The sequence below is a fragment of the Nestor notabilis genome, unplaced genomic scaffold, assembly GCF_000696875.1.
Source record: "Nestor notabilis isolate BGI_N333 unplaced genomic scaffold, ASM69687v1 scaffold6774, whole genome shotgun sequence".
Classification (NCBI taxonomy): domain Eukaryota; kingdom Metazoa; phylum Chordata; class Aves; order Psittaciformes; family Psittacidae; genus Nestor; species Nestor notabilis.
In genome coordinates this window covers 38,618-65,953 of record NW_009926763.1, presented here as the reverse complement: position 1 = coordinate 65,953, position 27,336 = coordinate 38,618, and the positions used below count along the sequence as shown (strand labels likewise).

General features: G+C 35.8%; 1 protein-coding gene across 4 annotated transcripts in view; it reads right to left on the bottom strand.

Moving 5' to 3' along the window:
* Positions 1-2,262: 2,262 nt before the first annotated feature.
* SYNJ1 (synaptojanin 1) overlaps positions 2,263-27,336 on the bottom strand; it is a 62,778-nt gene continuing 37,704 nt past the window's right edge. Inside the window, exons 17-31 of one of the 4 annotated variants that reach the window (XM_010013717.1) lie at positions 26,730-26,888; positions 24,426-24,582; positions 23,968-24,085; positions 23,640-23,855; positions 22,725-22,803; positions 22,007-22,169; positions 19,783-19,989; positions 18,695-18,823; positions 18,039-18,077; positions 13,090-13,137; positions 11,385-11,423; positions 11,209-11,279; positions 8,822-8,930; positions 7,669-7,892; positions 2,263-3,117 (exon numbers count right to left, since the gene is read on the bottom strand). In XM_010013717.1, coding sequence (XP_010012019.1) covers positions 2,263-3,117; positions 7,669-7,892; positions 8,822-8,930; positions 11,209-11,279; positions 11,385-11,423; positions 13,090-13,137; positions 18,039-18,077; positions 18,695-18,823; positions 19,783-19,989; positions 22,007-22,169; positions 22,725-22,803; positions 23,640-23,855; positions 23,968-24,085; positions 24,426-24,582; positions 26,730-26,888 — 2,613 coding nt within the window. Of the gene's footprint in view, positions 3,118-5,214; positions 5,236-7,668; positions 7,893-8,821; positions 8,931-11,208; positions 11,280-11,384; positions 11,424-13,089; positions 13,138-18,038; positions 18,078-18,694; positions 18,824-19,782; positions 19,990-22,006; positions 22,170-22,724; positions 22,804-23,639; positions 23,856-23,967; positions 24,086-24,425; positions 24,583-26,729; positions 26,889-27,336 lie in introns of those variants that run through there. The other 3 variants (XM_010013719.1, XM_010013718.1, XM_010013716.1) reach the window with 3 other exon arrangements.

Sequence of the window (27,336 nt, the reverse complement as noted above, 5' to 3'; positions counted from 1 at the left end):
ATACGGGCCGGTATATGGGGCTGGTGCTGCGCTATAGGGCAGCAGCTCCGGGACGGGGCCAGCCGTGGTTGCTGCGTGCCACAAGGGAGAAGCGGTTACACTGAGTAGTGATTTACCACAGGGAACACAGAACCCATGGAAACGTGTGGAGCGTCTCTAATTTTAATTCTTATTATCTTCAGAACTCCTGCTAGTAATTATTGTCGTTAATACACGTTACAGTGGTTAGCTATGTATATACACACACTATATTTCTGGAGATTTCTGGTGATGTTTGCAGTACGTCGGTGTCAGTCTCCATAATCCTGTGAAGTGTAGAGGTGCTGTATACCAGGTACAGTTCAGCCAGTAGTTTGTAATCGCTGTAATTAAATACTCAACAAAGAACATATTTATCACGTTAACTCCCACTAGGAAAAGGTTTCCCCAAAAAATTGTTTTGCTAATAACGTAAGAATATACCAAAACACCAATCACACAGATGTTTATAGCAACAGTTTAAAACAAGGGAATTCACGTACTGAAGCACACAAAGAGTATAATACCACTGCTGTGTAAAATGTACAAGTGCTGTTTAATGGCCTGAACAGATACAAAGCACAATATAAAACTATCCTTTACCCAACTGCAGCTCATGGCCAACCATACACTGTTTAAAGGAAGAGTGGATTATTTTATAAATAACCTTTTGATAGCATTTTGAGAATTTTTAAAAAAGTACTGACACTCTGTGTTTTGCTACTATAAATATAACACTAGTATGTTGTGTTTCGGTCCCTGGTTTTGCAGAACCAGTACAGTTTGTTCGCAATTAAGCCAAGATGTGTAGGGATATATTTGCAGTCCCCCAAAAGATGACAACAGCGTGACACATACAGCTTTGAATGAAAGTAGGCAGCTGTGTATACAAGTTCTGTCCTAAGACACTACGAGCTGCAAGGAGAACTGCAGGGTTTTTTATAGCATACATAAATGGAGCTAAGGAAATCGGTTATTTTAAATTGCCTCAGGACAACAACATGCCATATTTTATGTAATCTCATCTGCGCTTTAGAAAATCATAAAAGCATGAAGAGTTGTGTTTTTATAGCATAGCATGTAGAAAGGTGACTAAGCCTTCACTAGCCTCAAAGCAGCACCACACTGACAATGGTCCCTGTCTCTGGGTGAGGAAGAGTCACTCATTCAGTTTTAACTGCAGAAGTGGTGGAATGATATTGTTCAGAGAACCACTGTTCTCCTTGTTTTCTTTGAACGTACGATTTTACAAACACAGCAGTCAGTCTTGCAGATGGGGAGGATGCTGAGCAGAGAGCCCCAGCACAGAAGATGACCATCTCCTCCTCTGCTGTTACAACATGGCTGCCGATTCCTTCACTCAGGGCTTTCTATAGGACCCTTCAAATGTGCAGAAGATGAGAGCAGGACAAGCCAACTCCAATATGTTGTCTGCAACTGATAAAGACTACTTTGTTTCTCAAAACCCAAAGGGATTTTTTTTCCCAGAGGATGAGGGAAAACTTCTTACATCAGTTGTTTCCAATTTTTTTGGGGGGGAGCATCTCTAAAATAGTAATGAATAAATGGATGATATGGAACAATTATTCTGGAGTAATGCTAGTGAGTATATGTCACAGTAAGATTTAATAGCTGAAATATACTGACACAGAAAATTAAAGTCAAATATTGAATATATTAATACGCAAAGTTTTGTTTGAAATTAAACTATTTTTGTTGTGCCTCACATTCAAATATATGCCTTACAAATATCCATAGCCTCTGTTATAAATTAAACAACTTCTAAACAATACTTGTCAACATTCAAATCTCAATAAACTTTGGCAGCTCTTTGGTAAATACTTATAAATATCAATTAACAAAACAGTAAAAATGGAATGGGGAGGCTACCAGCAAGGAGCCTCTTTCTTAGAAATTCCACAAAGAGGAACAGAAACGGGAGGGCTCCCTAAGCAAAAACTATTTTCAAGATTGCTATATTTTAATGAGATTAGTAGCTCATCCCTCTTTTCTCTGTCTATTCAAATACTATTATATTGGGATTTTAATACATTTCAGACAATGTTTTGTGCTCTACCATATATACATATTCAAAATTTATACATAAACAATAGTGGCTGTTTACGAGCAGAGTTACGCTTCAGTGCATTTGACATAATTATTGCACACAGAATAATCTCAAATGCCCAATTATTCTACTGGATAAACGTAGCAACAAATATAACCTCTTATATATTTGAACATCTATCTTTCTGTAAAATCTTGTGTTGGTGACACCTTAGGTGCCAAGGAAGTGAAAGGATCTGCGGGGGATCTGTTGCTGGTTACTCTTGATGGTATGGGAGGTGCAGGTGGTCTTCTTGCTGGCATTGTATAGAAACAATCAGTCGAACTTTTATTCCAGTCATTATCAAAGTTAAAGTCTGAACCAAGAAAAGTATTTTGTTGAGTGCCCAGCAAATCTGGAGATCCAGCTGACTTCCTGGAACTGATTTGCTTAATATCTGGAACACTTCTAGATGGCTTTAGCTTTATGTTGAAATTATCATCATCATCATCAAATGTTACCCATCCTTTTGGCTGTACAGTTTTTACCATGACAGATTTACCTAGCAAGCAAAAAGTGTTTTCAGATGCATCCGCAGAAAATACTGGCTTGCTTGTATTACAACTGGGAGGATTTAGAGAAGGGAAAGGATTGCAAGTGGCACGTCCTTCTAGTAAATGTGAAGTTATTTCAGATTCTTGTGTTCCTGTTCTAAATGGATTTCCAGTATTAGGAGTTCTTTCAGTGAATGGATTTGTGCAGTTCAGTCCAGTAATAAATGGATTTGGAGAGCTGCGCTTATGTTCCTGTGATGTCTTAAAGGTTGGCATAGGAGGCATTGCTGGCATGCAATTTAAAGTATTCAAAATATCAGCATTTCTTTGTGTTGCTGAAGGCAACTGTATCAACTCCTTTTGGTTCAAAGTTGGAACAGGTGATGTTCGAACAGATGTCTGCATCTTTGACACAAGCAGCTTAAATGACAAATCTTCAAAAGGGTCACTGTTTAACTGTGTTTCAAGTTTAGTGCCGTATGCTCCATTTGTTTTAATCTGGAAAGAAAACAAGGTGTTTAGTAATCATGTGTATGTCTGTCTTGAGATTATTACTAACTCCCCATTTCTCACTCTTCTATGAGAAGAAAAGAAGCTCTTGGGCTTTAACAGAAACTACAATACAATTTTGTTGTAACTTGCACAATGCACTTGTAGTATAATGATTGCTTCTTTTCTGGAAAACAATAACCCATAACCCCTTCTCTGAAGAAAAGCCTACTAGTTGTTAAACACAATTTTCCCCTGTGTTGGTTGATGCAGCTTGAATCTACTTCATGCAAGTCAGAATCCTAGCCAAAAGCACCAGTGGACATTGCATAATAAAAAGTTTAAGAAACTTACGAAATTATATTATATTCTAAACAAGTGATAACTGAGCACAAATATGAAATAAAAAGCTCTAGGTTTCATTGTTTGAGAGTTTATAACACTGATGTTACAAGCAATACTTAAGCATCACAATGAAAGGAAAAATTAGTGTTATTAGTATATGCACTTCAAACATTCCTATGTAGACATATGCCTCTGTAGGCATCTCCAGTGCATCTTGACATGCGAAGGTACGATCATCAGTTTGTAGTATTTTAAAATGGCAAGTTATCATTGTTTAGAATAATACCAAATGGAGAAGAGAGTTTTCTCCAGAAAACTTCTCATCTTTTAAAACAAAATATTCCCATTTTTATAAATTTATTCAAACAACAATGCAACTTTAATACCTTGTAACAATTGTCCAAAATGGTACAATATCTACCTTTGTTCAAGTCACCACACTGACAGAACAGAGTTTGGAGCTTCCCCTTATTTAATGAATGCAAAGAATTAGGCTTAAGTTAACACAGCTTCTGAGAAGTCAAATTTCACAAACTTGTCGTTTTAACACATCACCTTAATATACCCAAATAGTTTGGATATTTAGCATGAAAATTCTGTTAACTAATATTTTGTTGAACTAGGATGCTAGCTAAAACTATCAACTAAAATACAATACTGTTACAGCCTAACTTTAATCTTTAAACATCTTGTTTTGACTGCATTTGTTGTGAACAGTTAGAAGCATGTCTCCACCTATCCTCTGCCTAGGCTGCTATGCAAAATTAGTTTACAGGCTTTAGAGACTCTTGGGAATAATAAAATATTGTACGTTTTCCCCAATATATCCAGCATAGCAATTTCTTTTAAAAAATTGCAGTTGCAGCTTGAATTGGTTGGCAGGAGAAAAGAAGTATGTTGGCAACAATGCATTTGCTCTGGTGGTGGTTCTTTTGAAACAACAGTATTGGTTACATGCATCCCTGGTACTGCTACATCAGAGAGCTTCTAAAATAGATGAGGCCTAATGTTACCAAACCATAGAGTAGTTCAGTATTGGGATTTTTGTATGTATGTAGTATGTGTTTCAGAAAGTAATGTTAAAACAAAGGCATCAAGTAACTGAGGGGAAAGTGTGAAAAATTGAACTGTAGAAATAATATAAATCAAATGCAGCTTGGCATCAGCTGGTTAAGTCCTCTGTTCTTAATTATGTGATCGAAAAGTACAAGACCCCAAATAAACTATTAAACCCAATTGCTCTTTATTTTAAGTAAAAAACTGCTCTGAATAATTCTGGAACCAAATACTTTAAAAATTGTAGCAGACAGTATATTTTACTTTGGGTAATAGGAAGTTCTCTGTTCTTTGAGATATGCAAAATATGGGGTTTATTTTGAAAAAGACTTTGGCACTGCAATTGCATCAGGATTTATTTGTATTAAAGAGAAATGTTAACTTCAACACCTACTCATTTTTTTCCAAATAGACTGAGACCAGGAGATTTGGCAGTGACTAAGCAACATACGTGAGGTTCCAGTTGTTTCATAAAAGATGAAGCAAAATACTTGTGATGGCACTAATAAATACAGTTAACAGTATCAATTTGAATTGCATTATGAAAGGAAAAAGCATACTATGGTATGACAGTCAATTCATTAATGTGGACAGGTGATTTTTTACATGGATGAAACCACAGATGTATGAAAACAAGATTCATACATCTTTTCTGCTTGAATAGATGGAGACCACATACAAGATTGGTAAATAGTCAGATACCTGTTACCCTGATGGTTGCTCCTGCTTGTGAAAGAGAAACAGACATCAAAGGAAAGAATATTAGGAAGAAAATCCAAGTAACAAAGCAACCTCAAGTTAAAAATACTTTTAAGTTTTCACAAAGCCATTTTTTGAGATATGAATACAAACAAAAAAAATGTATTACACACTATACTAGATTTTAAATTTCTGTTGTATTCTACTGTAAGACTTATAAGCTCTACCATTAAGAATCAAAAAAACCCAGCTCAAGCCAAATCTAACATTATTTCCACACAGACCTTCATAGTGGTATTTTATGAAGACTAATGATAAGAACTTGACTCTTGATTGTCTAACTCTAGCCATCCATTAACATGAAAAGCATTGTAGCCCTCATTCTGAAAACTGTGTTGGTATAATCACTCATCTATAGTAACAGTTTTTCAAGCTGAAAAAGAGGTAAGATTTCTCATTGAATAAACCCCTAAAATCTCCTTAATTTACAATACTCAATTTAAAATAAAACCCCCAAATCTCCTTAATTTACAATAAATAAAATCTATTTTACAATAACTATTTTTCTTTTTTAATGTACTACTTGATAATATAGAGTCCTAAATATTGACACCGTATGCAAGCAATTATTTTTATAAGGAGAGATTTAGGTTATTAAATATCACATTCAAATTTTGAATCAAAGTATGGGCTTGGAATCCACTACCTCTCAAAAGACTCTGTGTTTATTTAAAGATCTTTTCTCAGAAAACTTTATATTTACAAATGATGATCAAGAAAATAAACATTATTTAACAAAAAAAAAGAAAAAAAGAAAAAAAGAGAAGGAAAACCACCCCAAAACAAACCCCTAAGCCAGAGACAATAAATGAAGCTCAAAGTGGGCATTCCCTGTGATTGCACAGCCGGTGTTCATCAAAGAAATCTGATTGCAGAGAAAATTACAGCTCTCTGTGCTAGTCTTAAACTATCTGGTTTGGATATTGTTAGCAATATAGCCACAGCATTACACAGCTCAAACACCTGTTTACAGTGTTCTTAAGCCTAGTTTTGATTGCTGTGTGTACATACAGATAAATTTAATCTTCATAGTAGTTTTGAAAGAACTGCTTGCACCCCTTTCACAAAATAATTAATGGTAAAACTGTATTTAGAAGGTGTGAGGCTTTCAAAAATGATACAATGCAATCTGTTTCTATTCACAAAATTGTCACATTCTCAAATACCTTATGCATCCACATATATTCTCTGCTGGCAACACTTCATACTTTCCAACAAACTACAGAAAGTCCTAATATTCTACCTGTATATTAAAAAATATCCTCTGTTTTTTGGCCTAAGTTTCCAAAATGAAAAAAAAATTAACAGGCAGAGAGTGGTTCAGCATAAAGAAAGGAAGAGCTTTTAAAGATTTTTCAACTAGAATTCAAAATCAATTTGCTGAGGAATGAATTTGTCTGTACAAAATAGGCATTAACTAACTTCTTCAGTGAAAGTGGGCTTCAGATATAAAGTAAAATCTAAAATACTGATTAAAGCCTATGTAGTTGTAAATATCCATAGCTGAGTAGGTTTTTAAAATAAATAAAATAAAACAAACCCCCAAACATCTGAAAACAAAACCACAATTCTCCTTATGGGCAGAAGTGGGCATAAATCAATCTGCTTCAAAAAATTTGTGCTTTTATTCAAGTAGCATATTATCTGAGCTAGCACCTGGCACTGGAAAGCTAACAGCACTGGTCTTTAGTGAAGAAGCTTAGCCTTATGTATATATAAACAACGCCAAAAACCTACTTCTGAATTTTTTAAGCAGTAGTAAAAATATATGGCTTTTTCTAGGAAAAAGTATGAGTTTCTTGTTTTGTTTTGTTCTGTTTTTTTTAAGTAACGCTCTGAATGGTCTCACAGAACAGAATAGTAATGCAACTGTGTTCAATTTTCAGATTATTCTGATATGCTTCTATATTTTAATTGACACTGGGAAATGCGGAGAAAGGTATTTCTATTAAGTATCTATCAGTATCATCTTCCTGCACTGAATTATCCACGTAAAGCACCACATCATGCAATCTATAAAGCTCACTCGATGATGAAAACCTGTATTAGCTAGTTACTATATAGTTTGTCATGCATGTGTCATTATAAAATTATATTTCTTAGATTGAATGTTTTCCCATACAAAGCTGTCAAATGACAACATAATTTTAAGAACAAACTGTCCATAAGTTGTAAGAAATCTTAAGTTAGACGTTTAGTGTTTAAGATTATAGTTATTCATGGACAATAAGCAATTAAGTATTATGCTGCTTGAGCCTGATGATCTTTGAATCCAATCTTTTGACCTTTATTTTTGTTTGTTTGCTTGCTCCAGGAGTTTCTCACAAATCTACAGCATTCTGTGCAAGCTATGTTAATTTACATAATGAAGAAACATACATACAACGGTTTTTTACTTACTTGCTGCTGCGAAGAAGCAGATTCAGAAGGCAAACTTTGAGATGATCGGCTACGAGGTGGTGGTTGGGGGCGTTCTAGACTTTGTGGGGCACTTGTCTGAGACGGCTGTGATGACACAGGTATCATAGGCTCCTGCATCCTTAGCACAGGAGGTGTCTGAGTGGTGGTAGGCTGAGCAGGTCCAGCAGTCTGAGGCTTGAGTGGTTCAGGAAGCAACGGTGAGCCTGCAAATATATTTGCAGTGGTTTTTATTGTAAAGAATTGTAATAGCAATCCTTAGAATGGCATGAATGAGAACATGTGGCTGTGGAAGAACCAGACAGAACTGCAGAAGAAGGGGCTGCAAGAACAGCAGGTATTCATGGCAACTAGATCAGAAGTTATCAAAAGCTCAGGACTGAAATTTATTACCATACTATTCAAAATTATTACTACAGATACAAAATAGAGAACCAGAAGCCATGTCAGTCTTAAATGTACTTCAGCTGTATTTAAAAGTATTTTGGAAGTCATTATTATAAAATGCGTATTTTGATATTAATACAATTTTTTAAAAAACATTACATTTTTGGAAGTGTCTTTCAGAGTCAAACTTAAACACTATTCCAAATACTAAGATTACAGATCAACCAGTGCAGAGAATGGTCCAGTAATCAACCCACATGACAGCACACACCAGTATGCTCAGACCAAACCACAGCAATGTGATCAAAGTTTCTCGTGATAGCATGAAATCTATGGGTTTAGATCTCATCTGACTGCTGCCTGTTACCTAATGAGGGTTTACAATACTTAGAATCATAGAATGGTTTGGGTTGGAAAGGACCTTAAGATCATCTAGTTCCAACCTCCCTGCCATGGGCAGGGACACCTCACCCTAAACCATGTCACCCAAGACTCTCTTCAACCTGGCCTTGAACACCACCAAGGATGGAGCATTCACAGCTTCCTTGGGCCACCCATTCCAGTGCCTCACCACCCTCACAGTAAAGATATGGATGATTAACAGAAACTGCCAAACTTCTCACTGCATTTGGGAATCTTAATTTATCATGAAGAAAGAAGACATCTGTTGTAAACAAAGCATTCAAACCAGAGACAGTACCTCTTAACTGAATAGTGACCTTCATTTTAACTTCTAAGGTAAACTTACCCCTTGGTGGTTCAGCTGGTTTGGTCTGAGTTTCGGGTGTCAGTCTTCCCCCAGAGGGACGGCCGTGGCTTTGTGGTACACTAATAACTCCAGCTCGAGGTGGAATAGTCTGACATAATAAATGGCAAAAAGAAAGTATATTAGTTCTACTTTGAATCTCTAAATGACTCAGGGTAATTAGGACTCTGTGAAAAATAGATTCTTTGATAACAGTTGCTGAACTAATTTTTTATGCACATATAAAAGCAAAGAATATATTCTCAAAACATTACGAGGGTTAATTCAAAGCAAAGGATTTTTACAACAGTCTTCAACTTTATATAAATACTTACCTGTGTAACAACGTTAGAAACACTTATCATTTTGATAGTATTAATAAGGTAGTTTTACCTAAGTCCATGAATTGTTGTAAGCAATAAAAACAACAGCAGCAACTACTTTATTTGGAGATCATCTAAGGACACATTGATAACCCAGTCAATGCAGACTGTAAACATGATCTACCTTTTCAGCTATCATTATAGCCTGCTATTTGCAAAGAGCAGCTACAATCAATTTTATACAGTGAAAGTCTAAGATACGTATAAAAGACCATGGTTAGTTCTTTCCTCTGAAACTGCAAGGCAGTTACTTCTTTCCCCCAGCAAACAGTACTAATGAAACATACATTCTGCCTCATCTGAAGGCTGGAGTTTTCCCAAACTTGTTGGAATAGAAGTTATTACACTGGGAATGGAATTGCTCTCATAAAACACAATTAAAAAGTCTACATCAGTATTTAAAGAGAAATAGGAACCTCTTCCAGATTACACCTGAAGCTATGTGGATTACAAACACCACACCTGAAAGCTGAATGTAAAGCATTAAAATAAAAATGCTAGAATACAGGAAAAAAATTAAAAACATGAGACAAGACAGTTTGTAAGATTTGTTTCCTCTAAAGTTTTGTGTACTTGATATATTCTAACAAAATCTGAGTAACAGTGCAAGTTCTAGAAATGGTTTTCACAGCACACCCTATTGCACAAGTCTCTACACAAACATGATTTAAAAATAAGCAATGAAACTTCCCCACTAAAAAACAAGTATCATCCTTGATCTTACTTTTACTAGTGTACGTACTCTTCTTCGAAGACATTGTATAATATCTGATACATTATGCTTGGCTCAGTCCATTTAACAACTTTCTACATGCTTTAAACCACCTAACCTCTGAAATGTCTGTTTTCCCTTTAATTGACAAGATGCAATTTGTCATTTCTTTGAATGTTCTGAAAGTAGGCAGAAGGATGCTAGATTAAATACCAAAATGTATATATATTTAAAAAATAAAAACAAAAAGACATTAGAAAGGGACAGGAAAAAAAACAGAAAGGAAGCCCAAAAAATCCTCTGGACCACGAATTGGCCGTGGCTACTGTCCCTGGTCCTGAAATCCTTGAAATGAAATACTGCCCAAAAAACACCACAGAAAAGGAAAGAAGAGGGCATTTTACATTTCTGGGAAAACAAGAAAAAAGTGCAAAGATCAAGAACTGTTCACTGCGAGAATCAGTCTCTGAGCAAAAATTAATCAGCAAAAAGTGATTGCAGTGGTGGCTTTCAACAGTAGTTTTCAGTGGTTTCAATACTGTACAAGAGTACAGGAGAAATGGTAATACCAGTAAGGTGCAATTCTTTCAAGCTCTACAAGATCTATGATATCCCTGCACAGCTCACATTGTTCTTTTGTCTCTTGCTCATTTAGAGTGTGGAAAAGGACATTAATACCTTTGATAAAACAAATTTATATGGATCTAACTTAAACTCTTGCGGTTAGCTGCAACTTTATTTTCACACCTACCTCTGTTTCTCCCCCACCCCGATTAAGAAAGAGACAACTTTTGCTGCTTTTTACATTAAGACCTTTATAAAAATTAATCTTTAAAACAAGGTACAAAATTGCATTACACATCAACTAATCAGCAATATAATACATCAACTGCCTATATGACACATTAACTGCCATCAGAATATACATTTCAGCACAGAAGATAAAATACTTTATCATATGAAATCAGCAATTTAGTCAACAGGAATATATAATACAAAGAATAGCTTTCCACTTTACAGTTATTTGAAAGTGGACATAAAATGAGGTATTATTTGGAAGCCTATGGTGTGACTGCATAGAGTGCAAAACAATAAAGTCATGTTCGTTATATATGTATTCTGGGGTATTTTTAGTCAACAGACAAGAATTGCTGAGGGAATTAACTCACATAAAGTGTAAAAGGACTAGTCAATTTTTCAGTTTTCTTACATCTGTTATGACTTACAAAACCCCACTGCCAGCATAATAAACTGTAGAAACTTAGGAGGAAAATTTTTCAAGACAGAATACCTACCGGTCTGGTTGTACCATATCCAGCAGTTCCTGTGCTTGAAATTCCAGGTGAAGGTGGAGGCTGATTACGAACTGGAACAGATCAGAGATTGCTGACTTAGAACGCTGACTTAGAACATATTTCAAAATCAACTTATTTCTATATTATAATGAGCAGAAAGCATGCGTCTGTATTACCTAAGTTATCTTTTCTTTGCGTTCCAGGACTTTTTTGTGCTTTGAAGCATGGAAAAAAAAATTAGATTTACTTTGTTAGATAAGTGATAAATGCGTATTATACGGCAATGGTACATTATCACTAATGGAGATGGAAGCAAAAATACATTAGTGGTTTCTTTTAAAGTTGTTACATATTTAAGTCCATCCATCATCTAAGCTGTTACTCTAGCACACTCTTCACCTGTGGCACATGTGAAGTAATTTGACCCTTCTAATCACAAATTAAGTCAAATCACCTCTTACGTGTTGCAAGCTAAAGACGCCCACTAGGACAGGTACCCTGTGTTGTCAATTGTGCTAGAAGAAGTTGTTTCCTTTTGTAGTATATTCTGCTAAAAATCTAACAGCAGTCTTTAAAACAAAAAGAACTTATATAACATGCTGATTCAAAAAATCATGCGATCAGAAGAGTACATGTGTAATTATACATGGGTCAGCTACCTACATGGTCTATACCAAAGTTCCTGACTCTCCTCTCTTCATTTCTGGGATAAATATATTACAACACCAACGTAACCATTTACATGCTGCTGTTAACGATGACCTTGTATGCAACATTCAAGTTGTGAAGTGCAAGATACGAAAAGATTACCTTTACCACAGACACGTAAACGATTTCTAACAGGCAAAGAGGTTTAGGGTTCTGGCTTGTGTTTCTGTTGCCTATTTCCCAGGAAGGTAAAATCACCATGTCAGTTACAATAACTGGAAGGAATACTCTGTGGTATATAAGACACTTAGTTTATCAAATCCGCTTCCAGTTGTCAGACAACCCTGCTTTCTTAGAGCTGGTTAGAATGGGTTTCTGGGTATGGTTCTCAGTAAACCAACTTGTACCCTGAGCATCCTGGCACCAATTTACCCTACTTGTAGCAGGAGGTTGAACTAGATAACCACCAGAGGTCCTTTCCAACCTGAACTAGTCCATGCCTATAGCGATTCTGCCAATTTAGAAAAACGAACCAGCAATACAGCCAAAAGTAATTGTAGTATATAGAAGAACATCTTGACTGTCACTATATTAGGACTTTATTGCTATACCTATATTTGCTAAACAGATACATTCCTGAGGGGATAGGAAGAAACTCCAGAACATGACTGCTGGCATGGCTTAAATGGGACGCTATTCAGCACTCTATGCACATACTCCAACTACAGTAATGCAAGAGAAATACTTCTCATAGATGTATGTCACATAGTATAGGTATCAGAATAACTACAGTGTGCTCTTTAGGAAGAGACAAAATATTAACTTATAGCCTAAATTACTCAAATGGAAGTTTCTCTCCCCAAAATATATGAACATATGTAGTTCTTTAATGACAAATCAGGCTTCCTAGATTCCCGATTTTGTTACAAGTATAGTATGTACTATAGCAATCAGTCAGCTACAGCTTCCTCTGAGAGCCAGTCTTGAAAGCATTCTTCTTGCTTACTTCAGTCTAAGTTTTCACTTCATTTTTTCATAAATTAAGCCTGCCTTCTATAACAATTCATACCATCACTGAAAACCTGGCTGTCTGAAAACCATCTTAAATAAAGTAAGAAAGATCCTACACAATAAATATCTTCATGAAACCACCTTTAGTATCAAAAGGGCAATAATATTACTCAAGTATTAAATGAGAAATCTGTTTCCAGAATACAAAAATGTTTATGTTACCTTCTACTTCTCTCCTAGCTACCCCAGGACTGGGAGGAGCTCCAAGACCTTTTCAGAGAAAGAAGAGAAGCTGTATATTGCATAAGAAAAGCAGTAGATTGAGAAAGTAAAAGCAGAAAGAACACCGCCACGAGACAGCTTTACATAATTAAAAAATTGCCTAGCTATATTATAGTTACTTGTAGGAGACAACTGTTTGTAGCAGCATAGGGAAAACAGACTGATACGAATTAGAGATCAGGAAGTACAGCCATGTTTAAAAACATGCTATTATTTCAATTTTATATTACAGTTGAAAGATAATTTCATTTCTTCAGTATTCATTCTCCAAAAACTTTTATAAATTCAGAATTGCATTAAATGTCAGTCTTGAAACTCCGTGAAAGCAGAGCACATACCTATATTCAAACACATGAAAATAAACAGGTACATGAGTTATAACCTGCAACATTAAGTCTGCTTCCTGTATTTTCCTTTATTTTAGGAGAAATTCCCATATTTTAGGAGAACACTATATAGTATGTTTCTGCCAAGACTACATGTGTATAAGCAATTTTATGGAAGAAATGTTTCCCACTTTATATAAATGTATCCTACAGAACTGTACCATGAAGTTATGCCCAAGCAGCACTCTGTACTTGGGAAAGCTGTGTCAACTGGAGCACAGTAGATCTTACAGTTCATACTGAGAGAAAGAAGATTTTCAATCATGCATAACCATGCTGAATTGTTTTGGTTTTGCAGTATGATCAAGCATATACCGGGTCCTTAAAATTGTATGGTAAAAACATGGCAGGACATAGATAACACTAGACAGTATGCAAGGAGAAATCCTTAAGGCATGCACAAAGGAAAAAGTAACAGTAATATCTCGCAACTCTGGAGTGGCTCAAGTATAGCGGAAGGAAAGGGAGCCAGTGTTCAAGAAGCCTACCTTAAAAGCAACTTTTGCCTTAGCGATGACACAGCCTCATGCTTTCTCATCATGTGCCAATGTGTGGTATGTGCTCAGGAGCTCTCTATTATTTTTTTTTCGGGTGGAGGTGTCACTCAGAGTAGGAAGAGTGAAGGCTGCATGAGGCTGGTATGTGATTATCTCCAGGGATGTCGTATCTCTGGTTTTGCTGAGCATCTGGTTCAAAGATGTTAAATACTAGCATATGTTATGTATTCTGGGTGAGTTTCGGGCCCTGCCAATTAACATTAGATTTCCATTGCAAAAGTTTCTGATAGTGAACTTCTCTGCAAGAGAAGCAGCACTGAGGAGGGATGAACAGAGAGCGCTTGTAAGGGGCGGGCACAGGAGGAGAACGCTGCCTGAGAACATTTAATTGCTTTCAGGTTCTAGCTCCCATGCAACCCAGAGGAACCCCAGGGGGCAGAAGAAAGTGGTAACCCATGAGCTATGAGAAGGCTACCTGCTACTGGAGGAAAATAAAGGGAGGTGGAGAGCAGCCCAATAGAGTACAGGACACTCCTCTGAACCCTCTGTGGTTACAGAGACATAAAGCTAACTGTTCATCTCAGAGTATTAATGGAAATGGACACAATAAAACCTCTCCAAGAGCAGGGAACAAGCCTGTTCGTTTCACAGATCTTCTGCACTTTCCCCTCCCAAAGCTCAACTCAGCCCATACTTTGAATAGGTATTTTCAGGATGCTCTTGTTAAGCAGATCTCAGTTTATGCAAGGTGATTAATAAAGTGAACTCCTTTCAGGCAAAAGGCGTCAAGGAACCTCTTTGACCACAGACAAGTCTCTCTGTTGGCGCACCGTATATAGGAAGACTTTCATGCATGAGGATTTTAAAAGGTTTTGCAAATTTATGTTCATTATATGGGAGAGAAAAGACACAAAGGCCAAATATCTCAAATTTCACTTGCTAATAGTATTCTTTAACGGTGATAAAGTAAAATTATGGTGCTGTGATAATGCTATTGTAATTGGCATTATAGGAAGATTTTAATCTTAAGGACAGTGAAAAATGTGTATCTGAACGTGAAACACATTTTTGGGTATCATTTTAAACTGTTACTCTAGTCTATATACGGCTTAAAATCTCCACTGCAGTTTGAAAAAGTATTTTGCAAGTAAAGATATCACATACTTGTTTTAAATAGTATTTTAAGGAAAGGGATTGGATTTCACAGAAACAACCTGTAACTCCTGCCTTGACATCTTTTAGACAGAACACCATGTTTTGCAAAGGTTACATTTACACATTAGCTTTATGGAAAATAAAGCAACCCCAACTTTTCATAAAGTAAAATGTGCATATATGTACACAAGTGTATATTTGTATGTGTATATATATGAAATCTAGGCTATTTGCCTATATTTGAACAATGCATTTACTGTTTAACATTAAGGCTACTTGTTCCCTCCATTACTGAACATTCTTCTTCAGCAAGAAAACAAGGTGCTTTCTCCGTATTTAAAACAAGTAAAAAGAAAAAGAAGGAAGAAAAAGCTTTTTCAAAATGACTGACATATCCTAATGTACCTGAACTCTGCTCTGAAATAAAAGAAAAAAGCTACAGGGGAAAAATAATGATATTGGATGGTTCCTGCAAGGCTAAGTTTAATGACTGACTGCAACTATCAGTGTACACTAATAAGTACTTGCTGTTTGAGTGCATGTATTTTCATAGCTTAAGATACTTGCGTTTCTTTCAATGCCAACTTGATTACTGTATTTTCTAAGTTTATTTATTTGGAGGATAATCACAGTGAAAATGTAGTGCATTTTACCCAAATTATTGCATATACTGAAAATACTGCGCATTCTCTTGATCTTAACCCTATCTTCACCCCGTTTCAACAGTTTAAACCAATGATAAGAGACAATTTTAAGCCTTTCCTGCATTAATCAGGAAAAGTCTGACTAATACTATTAAAGGAAAAAAACACCACAAACCAAATATTATTTTTAACTTCAAGTAACTGAAAACTAGCAGCTTTTGTAATTTTTAATTTTCTGTAAGAATTTACTCTGTAATGTATTGAAAAAAAATCTTGGGTAAACAGAGTGCAACATCTTCTACCCCTGCAACAAGTATCTAGCCTTGGTTCCTTGAATTCTGAGTTACTTCTGATGTAAAACGTAACCAAACCCTACAAAAAACCCTAAACCTTAGATGCCCAAATCCTGCTCCTAGCGTCAAAGCATACTGAGCCATCAGAAGAAATGTTATGGGCATTGAAGGGAGTGCAGCACTCAGAAAAAAAGGTTAAAACACATGAGCAAAAAATCCCCCGTAACATTTAAAATGCGTGACATTTTGAAGACATGATCAGTGTCACTTTGCATGTGCTCCAGAAGTCTAAAAACAAAGTCTGATACACTTACACAGTACACAGGAACATTTTCACAGTGCTTTAAAAGCCTTCAATCTAGGTAAGAGAAACAGATGCCATTTCCCCAAGCGTGGTATCACACTATGACATTTATACTGCTTCCAGTCCTGCGCTAGCTTGCTCTGAGCTGAGCTCAGGTACCACTGAAAAGCAAAGCATTATGTGCACCATGAGTGGAAAATGAGAGGACAGAAAGAGTGGGATGAACTTTAGGTCATCAAAATATTTTTTAAAAGACTGCATAAAAAGCAAGTTTTATGCAAGTTACAGTTCTTTATGGAAAGCTATGTTGGAAAAAGGATGAAAAAAAGCTAGTCTTTGCACAATTGCGACAAACTAGGCAAACAGGATTGTATCAGTGCAGATAAAACTATGTAAGACTGAAGTAGAATGAGGAATTACCTCCCGGTATGTTACACATTACGTATAAAATGGCTAATTTTTAAAACTTAAGCTAAAATTTTAACTAATTTGAGATAAGCCTTTGGCATAATGATCTCCTCCCCTCAACTGCATATAAGAGCCATGCACATCTCTGCCAGAGATCAGATTAAGTTAGGGGAGATTTATATACTATGTAAAATAGTTTTGCTTATTTTCTGAGACTGCTCAAACCTTATGAATTATTTTCTCAAAAACTCCTCTTTCCTAGCAGCTAAGTGGTAGTGTCTGAAAAGCCATTAAGAAAGTATTTCAGAGCCACTCACTATTCTCACTCTATCCCATGCATTAATGAGCTGATTTAAGTCCAAGCAGAACAGCTCTGCTATGAAGTGTGGACAAAGATAAGTTTCAAGAAGAAGCACTTCTGAGAATGTGTAAGTTGTTATTACATGGAAAACCAGACCAAGCTGGAAAAAAAAATAGCCAGAAGGATTGATAAGGTCCTCAGCATTATCAAGAGGGAACGAATTACGGGAGTACAGACCTGTAGCTCTTGGGTGCCTTCAAAGTAACTGAATAAATTCCTTTGCTAAGTTTGTATTTCTGAAGTACAGGCTAGTTCCAAGAACTATGGAGGATGTTTCATATCTCTAGGAAGGGCTTAGGAGCACATATCAGACTTGGGAACAAAAAATAAACTACTCATAAACTGGGCCAGACCAGCAGTAGTTTCAACTTGTACAATTAACTAATGGATAACCATTGTACTACTGTTACTACTTTAACTACTGTTACTACAGTTATTAATGGATAGCCATTGTACGTACTGCAAGTAGCTACAATTACAGTTTTACAGTGTTCCTTGTTGTGGACTTTGAGGATAAAAGCTAGCCTTTTCACAAATAAACACAGGCTTCTGCTTTCACAGAAAAGTTAGCAGGGTATATTTTGAGCAGGACAAAGTAATGAAAAGCTGTGACAACTTTCTCTCTCTGACCTTAATATAGTAACTTCTGGAGAAATATTGTTTCACTAAACAGTCAAATGTAATTCAGAGGGCGATACAAGCCCTGAGAAAGAGATTGCATTGACATTCAAGAATTACCCATTTTTATACCTTTGGACATCATCATATTAAGTATTGGCATAACAGACCACCAGAGTAGTTTTACTATGTAGTCATATTTGAAAACAATTAAAATCATTACCTCCAAATTCTTTTCTAGCAGGTGCAGGACTCCTACCGCCTTACAGTATTTAAGAAATGAATGCAGCAATAATAAAAAATATCAGTACAGTAAGAGGGAAGAAAAAGAATGAGAAAGTTAAAATGATGAGGGTCAGTTAGTTATTAGTTATGTTGCCCATATGCTTCTGGACATCCAGTTTCTCTTAGTGCTCAGTTGTTTACATTTTCAGATGATCCAGATGAACTCTACATTAAAAACTTGGACATGATAAAATGCATACATACTGATGCCCAAACTAAAGGAATGTAATCAATGAATGCACAAGATTATTTGTCTTTTATTTTAAAAACAAAGATGCTATAGAAAAGAAAATGTTGAGTAAACACTGCTGTAGGAAGCCCACACTTTTAAATTATGAAAATCAGTTCATAATTTTTTTTAAACTTACTCATTATGCAAAGATAATAGTATTTAAATGGTACTGGAAAATGCTGTTATTTCCCACACAGTTATTACTATTACATCTACCAACTCAACATTTTGGTGAAAAAATGGTATGTTCCATTGAGCCCCAAACCAAAATGTAATATGTAGTTTGGGATCGGACTTCAAAGTTCACCTCACAGACTTGACACAAAATATTCCTGACCACCTGATGCACATTACCGCATTACCTGATGGTGGAGGTGGCCTCTGTGGTGGAGCGGGGCGTGCAGGAGGAGCAACAGGGCGAGGAGGTGGAGGACGCTTAGGCTCCAGGCTCTGGGAAGACTCCTTCTGCTGGGTGCCAACCTGAAATTCAGCTGAAGAACATGACAGAAGACAATGCAAACATAAATCGCTTGTACATTCTAATCACAGTAAAGCTGTTCTAATAGCAAGTTACTTCTGTAGAGAGAACAGTCAGTCCCCAGCCCTGGAAACAATACAGAAGTTTTTGAGAGAGGGAAAAAAAAGAGGAATAAACCAATGGAGAAAAGAAGCAGGTTCCCTAAGCCAAGATTATTGTCTCATATGCTTTAATCAGTAGATGTTTTTCATGGAATCCTGAACATTCTTAGAAATTGCAGAGTTCCAAATTTTGAATTAAGTGCTCTGGAAAAAAAAATGTTACAAGGGGAATTCCAAAGGCATTTTAGCAGTCTTTGTAAAGGTACTCCAAATTACATTGAAATAAACTGCTTTAGAAGCCGTTCCAAACACTGTAATTCTAAATATCCACTTTGTCACTGAAATAAAGTTGTGTTTAAATAGCAGCTTTCATATTATACAGCCTATTTACAAATCTACATATTACAATTCACGTATTACAGCTGATACGAGCATTAACTGAAATGGGCTGTATTTGAAGAGTATGACTGAAGTGAACTAGGATGATACTGACACACTGCAAATAATTTTTCAGCAGAGGTTTCAAACTAATCAAATTAGAAAGCCTATTAACCACGTAACTTTTTGAGCTGTCTCTTCCATGATGAAATGCTAAAGAACTATAGCAAGTTAGGTAGCTTGCAGCAGTGCAGATCCATGGACTCAGGAAAAAAAGCTCTCCTACTGCTCATTAGGAGAACCAAGACAAAGAATGAGGTAATTCACCCATGGCCATCTATGCATACAATGCTAGATAATGACAAGAATAGCCTTTTATATTAATTTAAAAGCTCTATTAAAAATGACCTATAAGCTAGTAGTCTACCACTGGGACAGACAACTCCCAGATTGTATAGTAGTAACAGAGGCAGTTGAACAATATAATACACACTGTGTGCGGAAACCGGTGGTCCGGGAGTTTTTGCTGGTGCTCGGCTTGGTCTCACTGGGAGCACAGGTCCATCTGACAGCGTAGGGGATTGACAGGGACTGGAACGTGGTGAAGAGCTTGGGGAGGTTCCAAGACCAGAGCTCGAAGTTGGCTGTAGATGCTGAGGAAGGATTTCTTCTACTTCGGCACTGTAGTCATCAATGTCTCCTAATAACATCCCAAAGGAAAAAAACCGTGTAAAGTAAAGGGAACAATAGTTACTTGTTTTATAAAGTGGAGAAATTATAAATTTACTCTAGGCATGGGATTTTCTACAAAACCCCCTCAAGTTCCAAGGAATTAGCTCAACAACCAAAGCATGATTCTTGCATCATGACATTATATATGAAGAATGCATATGTATTCAAACCAGTTGAAAATACTCCAAATGCACAGTATGTATTATAGAAATATATTATGGGTAATTATTATAGAGTGGCAACTGTAGTGCTGCTTAATCAAACAATTAGCTTTACAAAGAAGATCTTTGCAAAAATTATTTCCCTGGTTTGCAATAGGTGGCAAGCTTCACTTATACTTCAGAAAGCTGCGCAGGGGATTTTAACATATCTTCTATTTGTAATACCTTCTGTTTGAAAAGGTGGAATGATGTTTAAAAAAAAGGTTCAACATGGATGTGTGAAAAATAAATTGTCAATTAAGAATATTTTCATGTTGATATTCAAAATGCCTAAAATAGACAATTAGCCCATTGCACTCCAACAAGACCATAGTAATCCTCTCTTCCATAACTTCTTGGCTTCTCTCCCTTCAGGTACATGAACAACACACAATGTTCTACAGAAGTTCCAGCTTCACCTTTGCACTGCTCAGCCGTAACAGAGTAATCAGGCTGCCGATTAGGTAATAGCTCTCGATCTAAGAGTGTTGTGGGATTCAAGATGTCCCATTTTAAGGGAATCATGCTATTTCACATAGGACTATTAATAAAATCAACCAACCATAGAAGCGTCTATGTTTAAGTCCTGTTTTCTACCTGCATTAGAAAACAGATGAAGCATCTTATGACGTTGAGACTATCACAGATTCCAACTTTTCATACAGGTTTCCCATATCCTACCCTTACCAAAACATACCTTCCTTTCTGAAATACCTATACAAAAGAACACCTTTAGTCTACTCTTTCCAGTATACATAGCCACCATCTGTTTTCTTGAAACTTTTGCAACGTGTTTACCCCAAAGGAGCTTGGATAGAAATTCAAAGCAAATGAACTACTCAGAATAAGTCAATATAGACATAATGACTACATCTAGAAAATACATCTGTTCAAGTAATTACAAAAAAACCAACCTTGTAAAATACATATGGAAATGCAGTACACACAGGAAGTGTCAGCAGGTAAGGGAGGTGTGTGTGTGGCTTTGCTGCTGTTCAAAAAACAGCTGCTTTATTTGTCAGTGACATAAGAAGAATATTTTTTAATGTAGAGAAGAGAGTGAATCAGACCTTTCATAAAAATTAATTAATAGATTAAAAAATAAGATGTGACAAAATCCACAGATTAGAAACATGCAAGTAGAGAAAGGCAAAAATGCAGGCACAATTGCTGCAATAGTGACATTCAACAACTTGAGGATTATGCTAAAGAAGTATGACATGAAAAGATATAAAAACCCTCCAGGGAAAAAACAAAACTGAAAAAAAGAGTGAACTGAAACTCATCAATGCCAAAGATCAGCCTGTTCCAAGAGCAACAGAGGTTGAAGGTTTCCTTGCCCGACTCATATTTGCCTGCATGTCAAAGGCTTACCTGTTGTCTTCTTGGGGGTGGTAAATATTCAATGTCCTATTAATCTATTATGTGCATGGGGAAAAAAAAAAAAAAATCGCTTTGCACTCTGAAGTTCTGTATATCCTGCTTATAGGGTGTCTCCAAGAACAGTAAATGTTGCCTGAATGAAGTGACCCTGAGAGGGTAGGTCACAGGATAAAGTGAGAAGAATGAACAGACTGTCAGCAAATTAGTAAAACCTTGAGATAGAGTGCAAACTGATACTGCTCAGTAAGTTGTCAAGATACTACTGGAAATAATGGGATTTCTAATTTATCTGTTTTAGATTGGTATAAACTTGTTTAATGTGTATTTATATATGCATTAAATTAACCACATTATTTAGGACTGTAAACATTTCAAAACATCAAGTGCTTTATTTCAACATACCTTCCATGTCATAGTCAGCAGTAACCTCAGCATCTTCACAAAGCAAAGTGGAGCTTGTTGATGAAGGTAGCCCAATATTAATCTTCTCTAGATTCATTTCATCTTCCAAAGTTCTGATCCAATCTGGATTTTTCAAACTGATGTTTATAATCCTGCCAAGTAGCTGAATTGTCAAAAAGGTATGCACAAAACAGAAATCATTAAGAGCAGGATATTAAACTTCAGCATTCTAGATTTAGAAAAAAAAAATAAATAGTGAAAGTGTCACAAATAAGGTTATCAGAATTTCTGGCACTGAAAAGTGACAGTGACACATCACAAAAGTAATTATACTTTTCACTTAATTTTGGTAAGTAAGTACATTTATGGAGTTTAAACTGTTAATTATAACTATTTAGTATTTTTCTAAAGAAAAACTAACAACTTATCTCATAAGATCTTCCTTTTTAGTTAATAGGAAAACTTCAGGTTTCTTTATTCCGACAGAAACTCTACTCATTGTAATGAAAACCAGACTTGCTTATACACTACATTAATAAAGCTACGTGACTACCAGAAGTAAAACAAAAAAATAAAATTGGATGCAATAGCCTAGTATGGAACATGAAAAACTTCATCCTTAAAAAAAACAAAGAAAAAAACTCAACCCCCACCAAGAAGTCTTAAAAAAAGCTGGATTTTCTCTTGCTATAGAGAAGTTCAGTAATTTTTGCATTACCTCAGTACCATTCAAATTCATAACATTCAAAGCAGAGCTTCCTTCCAAAAATGTTACCCACATCTTGTCTTCCACGAACCTGCAAAGTCCATTGAAAACAATAATTAAAATACTTCATCCTACCTACTAACTTTTGAAGCCTCTTATCTTAAAGGTTTTTCAAATGGCTCACTTCATGGAGAAGAACTATTCTTTTAAGCTCATTAAAATATATATATAATTGGCTAATAAGCTTTAATTGGATGTAACCTAGCAATGACAACCAAAAGAGAGAACCAGGTAAATATCACAGAGTGAAAGCACTGTCCTCTTAAAAATTATGTGACTACAGTTACACATTCAATAGCAATCGTGTGGCTATAGATTAGACATTTGTATTAGTTGTTCCACATGACGTCATACTATGAAGTTGAGACTATGCTCCTAGTCTTCTAAAAAAACCCAACCAACCCAAAAATCCCAACCCACAAAGTCCAATCCTAAACAAAATAACCCCCCTAAACCCCAAACAAAATACCACAACACTTATAGTTCAATGAACAGCTTAGAGAAAATGCAACATTCACAGGAATCCTCTCATCTTCAGTTCATTTAAAATTACTAACCTTATTTTAGAATACAAAATTTGTGTAAAATTACATAAATAACAAATCTTAACTCATACTGATTTCTGACAAAGTCAGTATGATACTCTATCTCAAAAATAAGAGTATCTGGAAAAATTAAGTCTGAAAACTGAGACACATACAGGTATGTACAATTTATTTTTACCTATAAAGACAGTAAAGTTGAAATGTGAATGTTAAAAATTAAGTAGATCGTAACTGAAATGCCCACTAAGAAAGTAACTTTAATCAAGAAGCAGGTGGGAACAATGAAGAGGAATGGAGATTAAGCGTAAAAAGTCTTTTTAACCTTATAAGTATAACTTCACCATAGCTTGCAAATTTTTGAAGAAGTTCATCAATCAAGTTGTCATCAAAATAGTTTTCTTCTGCTGAAGAACTTTTGATGGAGACCATTACAGTACCATCAGGTGGTCCTTGCATTGCAATCACCTCCTTATAAACCTTTTGTCTCTCTTCTGCTTCAATTTCAAATATGTCAATGTCAATCAATGCAACCACAGGCCTTTGAAATACACAAAAAAAATCTGTAAGCAGAGTATCTGAACAACAAAATATATAATATGAATATTAAATTTTCAATTATTAGGAAGTAATGTATAAAATATAACAGAAACCTGTGATCAGATGTTTTCAGCTCTGCTCTTCCATAGTGCAACAAAGTACCAGGATTCCATGTGTAAGGGACGTTACTGTCACTGTGAAAACTAGCATTCAGAAGATCCAGGTCTTCAGCTACAGTCAGTATTAATGAAAACAAAGGTGAAAAACATCATGATTGCAATAATATGCTTTAAAAAATAATTTGTAAATAGAGAAAAAAGAAAGTAAACCAAGTGTTCTACAGATAAAAGCAGAAGTTCCTTTTGAAGTACTGAAATACCAGTAACTGGCACCTGATTCTTGATCCTCTTGATCAGCATCACTGTGTTTACTGCAGATGCTATTATAAGCTTTCTGCCTCATACAAAGTGAGGGACAGAAGTTCAGAATCACTGGCACTGTGAATGTCACTAATTGGATTCTATAAGCCAGTGAAAAGAATATTTTAAACAACTTAAGGAAGCACTCAAACCTGATCGGTCAAAAGGCCATTTTCTTCTTCTCCAAAGAATACGATCTGTCCATGCTGGTGTGCGACATTTTTCACTGGTGTCATAGTCATCAGAAAACAGATCGTATTTGTATGTAGGAGCAAAATTTATTTTCCCTTCCAAAAATCCCCTAAAAATCTGTAAGAAACAAGGCAGTTATGCATCATGCCAGAAGACAGAAACAGATGGGAACTGCTTGAAACTAATGAGAATTCTCTTTTCTAACAGTGAAAACCTGGATACACATTTAAAAAAAAAAAAACAAAAAAACCCTGTAATTTGATAATATGAATCCTTCTTGAATCCTTCTCCAAATTTTATCTGCTGAAAACATCCTACGTTTGCCACTAAGACTAAATAGTGACCCTGACCCAGGACAGATCATCATTAAACAGAAGTATGTCAACATCCATATCTTTAAACCCAGGCTCATGAGCAACCTACTGCTCCTCTAATGTCATTCAGAGCTTGAGGTCATCCAGTACATTGATGCTGCCCACAGCACTTTAATTAGCTGTTTAGTTGCTCATGTGTCAGCAAAAGTTGGGAATTAAGGTTTGTATTTCGTGTACCTATCTAAACATGCAAAGCATTCTTCCAAACTGACACAAGGTGCCCCGCCAATAAATAGGAGGTAAGGGGTGGCAGAGAGAGAGAGTCCTTAATATATTAGATATGAACTGAAATAAGAGAGGGTATCACTATTTTTTCTCAAGTGAATAGGAAAAACCGAATAAAAGGAGATTATTATCTGCCAAGAGTACGTATGGTATTTAGAGATACAGTGTCAATTGAAATGAATCAAAAAATCCGTTAGGTACTTTGCAACATAAACAGACACAGTCAGCTGACACAAGACACTAGAAGGCCAGGAGATTTGCTCCCTCCTTAAGTGTCTAAACTAGACATTAAGCTAAAATCCTTTTGTTTTTTTAACCAGCTCCAGCCTTGAGTTTAAACGTTTATGGGGAGTTTTACTTAACATCAGCAAAATATAAATCTAACTTAAGTCTTACATCAAGTGACAGGTCAGCCTGCTTTTCCTGTTTGAAATATAAATTGAAATCCAGTCAATTTAAAAATCCGTATCAGAAGATCAATGTCAGAATGTCAGAAGGTCCATCACTTCTAGATAATTAATTTCTTTGCCTCTGGTAATTATTTCTTAACCTACTTTTATGAAGAAAGTTGCTATGTAAATGCCTTTTTCCTGAACAGTAGATACACCAAGTAACAGCCACATGCAACAACCATGCAGCTACCCTTGGTAGCCAGCTGATACCTGCTGCTTCCTAGCCAGCCACTTCCAAATAATGGATTATTTCCCGACAGTGCAATACTACCCTCCTTCTTCTGCCCAGTCAGGAGACTATTTTGAGGTTTTTGCATATTTGGGTAGTTTCCATAGATATTTCCAGCTTTATAACTGTTCTAAGCATCCCCAGATCCTCTACATCTCTCTTTTTTTGGTCAAATTAACAAACAATCATGCTGTCTGCCCACTTGAATGTACATCTCATGTAGGAACACGGCTATAAAAAAAGAATCAAAAATTATCAAGTGTTTTTCCTCCTCTTCTGGTGCATAAGACACCAGCATAAACGGAAGAGAACTCTAATTCAGAAAAATCACTGCTTATGATCAAAGTGTTGGCAAATAGACAAAACTAACAACAGAGGCAACATAGGATTATCTGTCATTTTCCCATCTACAGCATTCCCACATAAAGCTGGAAAGAAATAACACACAGTTGCACACAGAATTTAATTAATTACAAATACTCCATTAGTTGCTATGTGCTGCCTCCCAAGAAACCCTAAAAATTAAAAATCGGAAGGTTTCTTCAGACTTTGCTACTCCATTTTTTGGAGTAACAAAGTAGAAAGGTCTACAGTCTGGACTATGCCTTTGTCCATCAGAATGACACAGTACCATCATTAGACCTATTACTGCAGCAATTTAAAATAATTGGTAACATTACCAAAAGAACTTCTAAAGATATGTCTTTTAATAGTTGCACCTGCTTAAAATATATATATAATAAGTAAACTACAACATAAAGTTCTAATAGATGATAGAGTTTCCTTTTTTGGTGTCACTGCCTCTCCAGCTCAGTTACTATGAATAAGTTATTAAATGTCGCTATGCCACACCCTTCCATACCACTACCTGGAAAAAACTGATAAGCAAAACATACCGAGGATATAGATTTACAGAAGCATCACAGAAAATTGCTAAAGCCAAAAAGAAAAAAAAAGCATTTTTAAGTAACATGTTTAAGATACCTGTCCAGAATTTTTCTGATTGATAAGTTGGTCTCCTGCTATAAGGGAATCCCAGTTCTGTTGTCGTATTAGTTCCTTAACCTCCTCATTTGGAATATCAATTCGATAATTGAAGTCACCACACCAAAAGATATAATCATGGGAAAAGAGCATCCTTCCCTGTCAAACAGAGGCACAGAATGAAGTTAAAAACATCCAAGAGATGCAGAAATTCCATTTTTAAATGTAAAATGTAATGCATCATTTCAAGCTGATGAGGACAACTGAAATACACATTAGTATTTAGTGTTCGTATGGTAGAATAACATAGCCAAGTGTATGGTATTCACACATATAGAATATGAAAGAAGAAGTAACATCTCTTATGTAGCTTGCATTTCTAAAGAAACATGAGTCATTTGAATTGGATTCTAAAAATCTTCATCTTTCTACTCCTGTTTTAGAAGTCTGCTCTGAGATGGCAACTGCTACGTATCTCACAAATAGGTTACAAAGGAGAACAGAATACTACCCTGGGATCGTGGCATAATATCTTGACAAACTGCAAATCAAGGGCTTTATTATTCAGATTATTTGAAGACTTTTCAGTTACATACAATTTTCATGG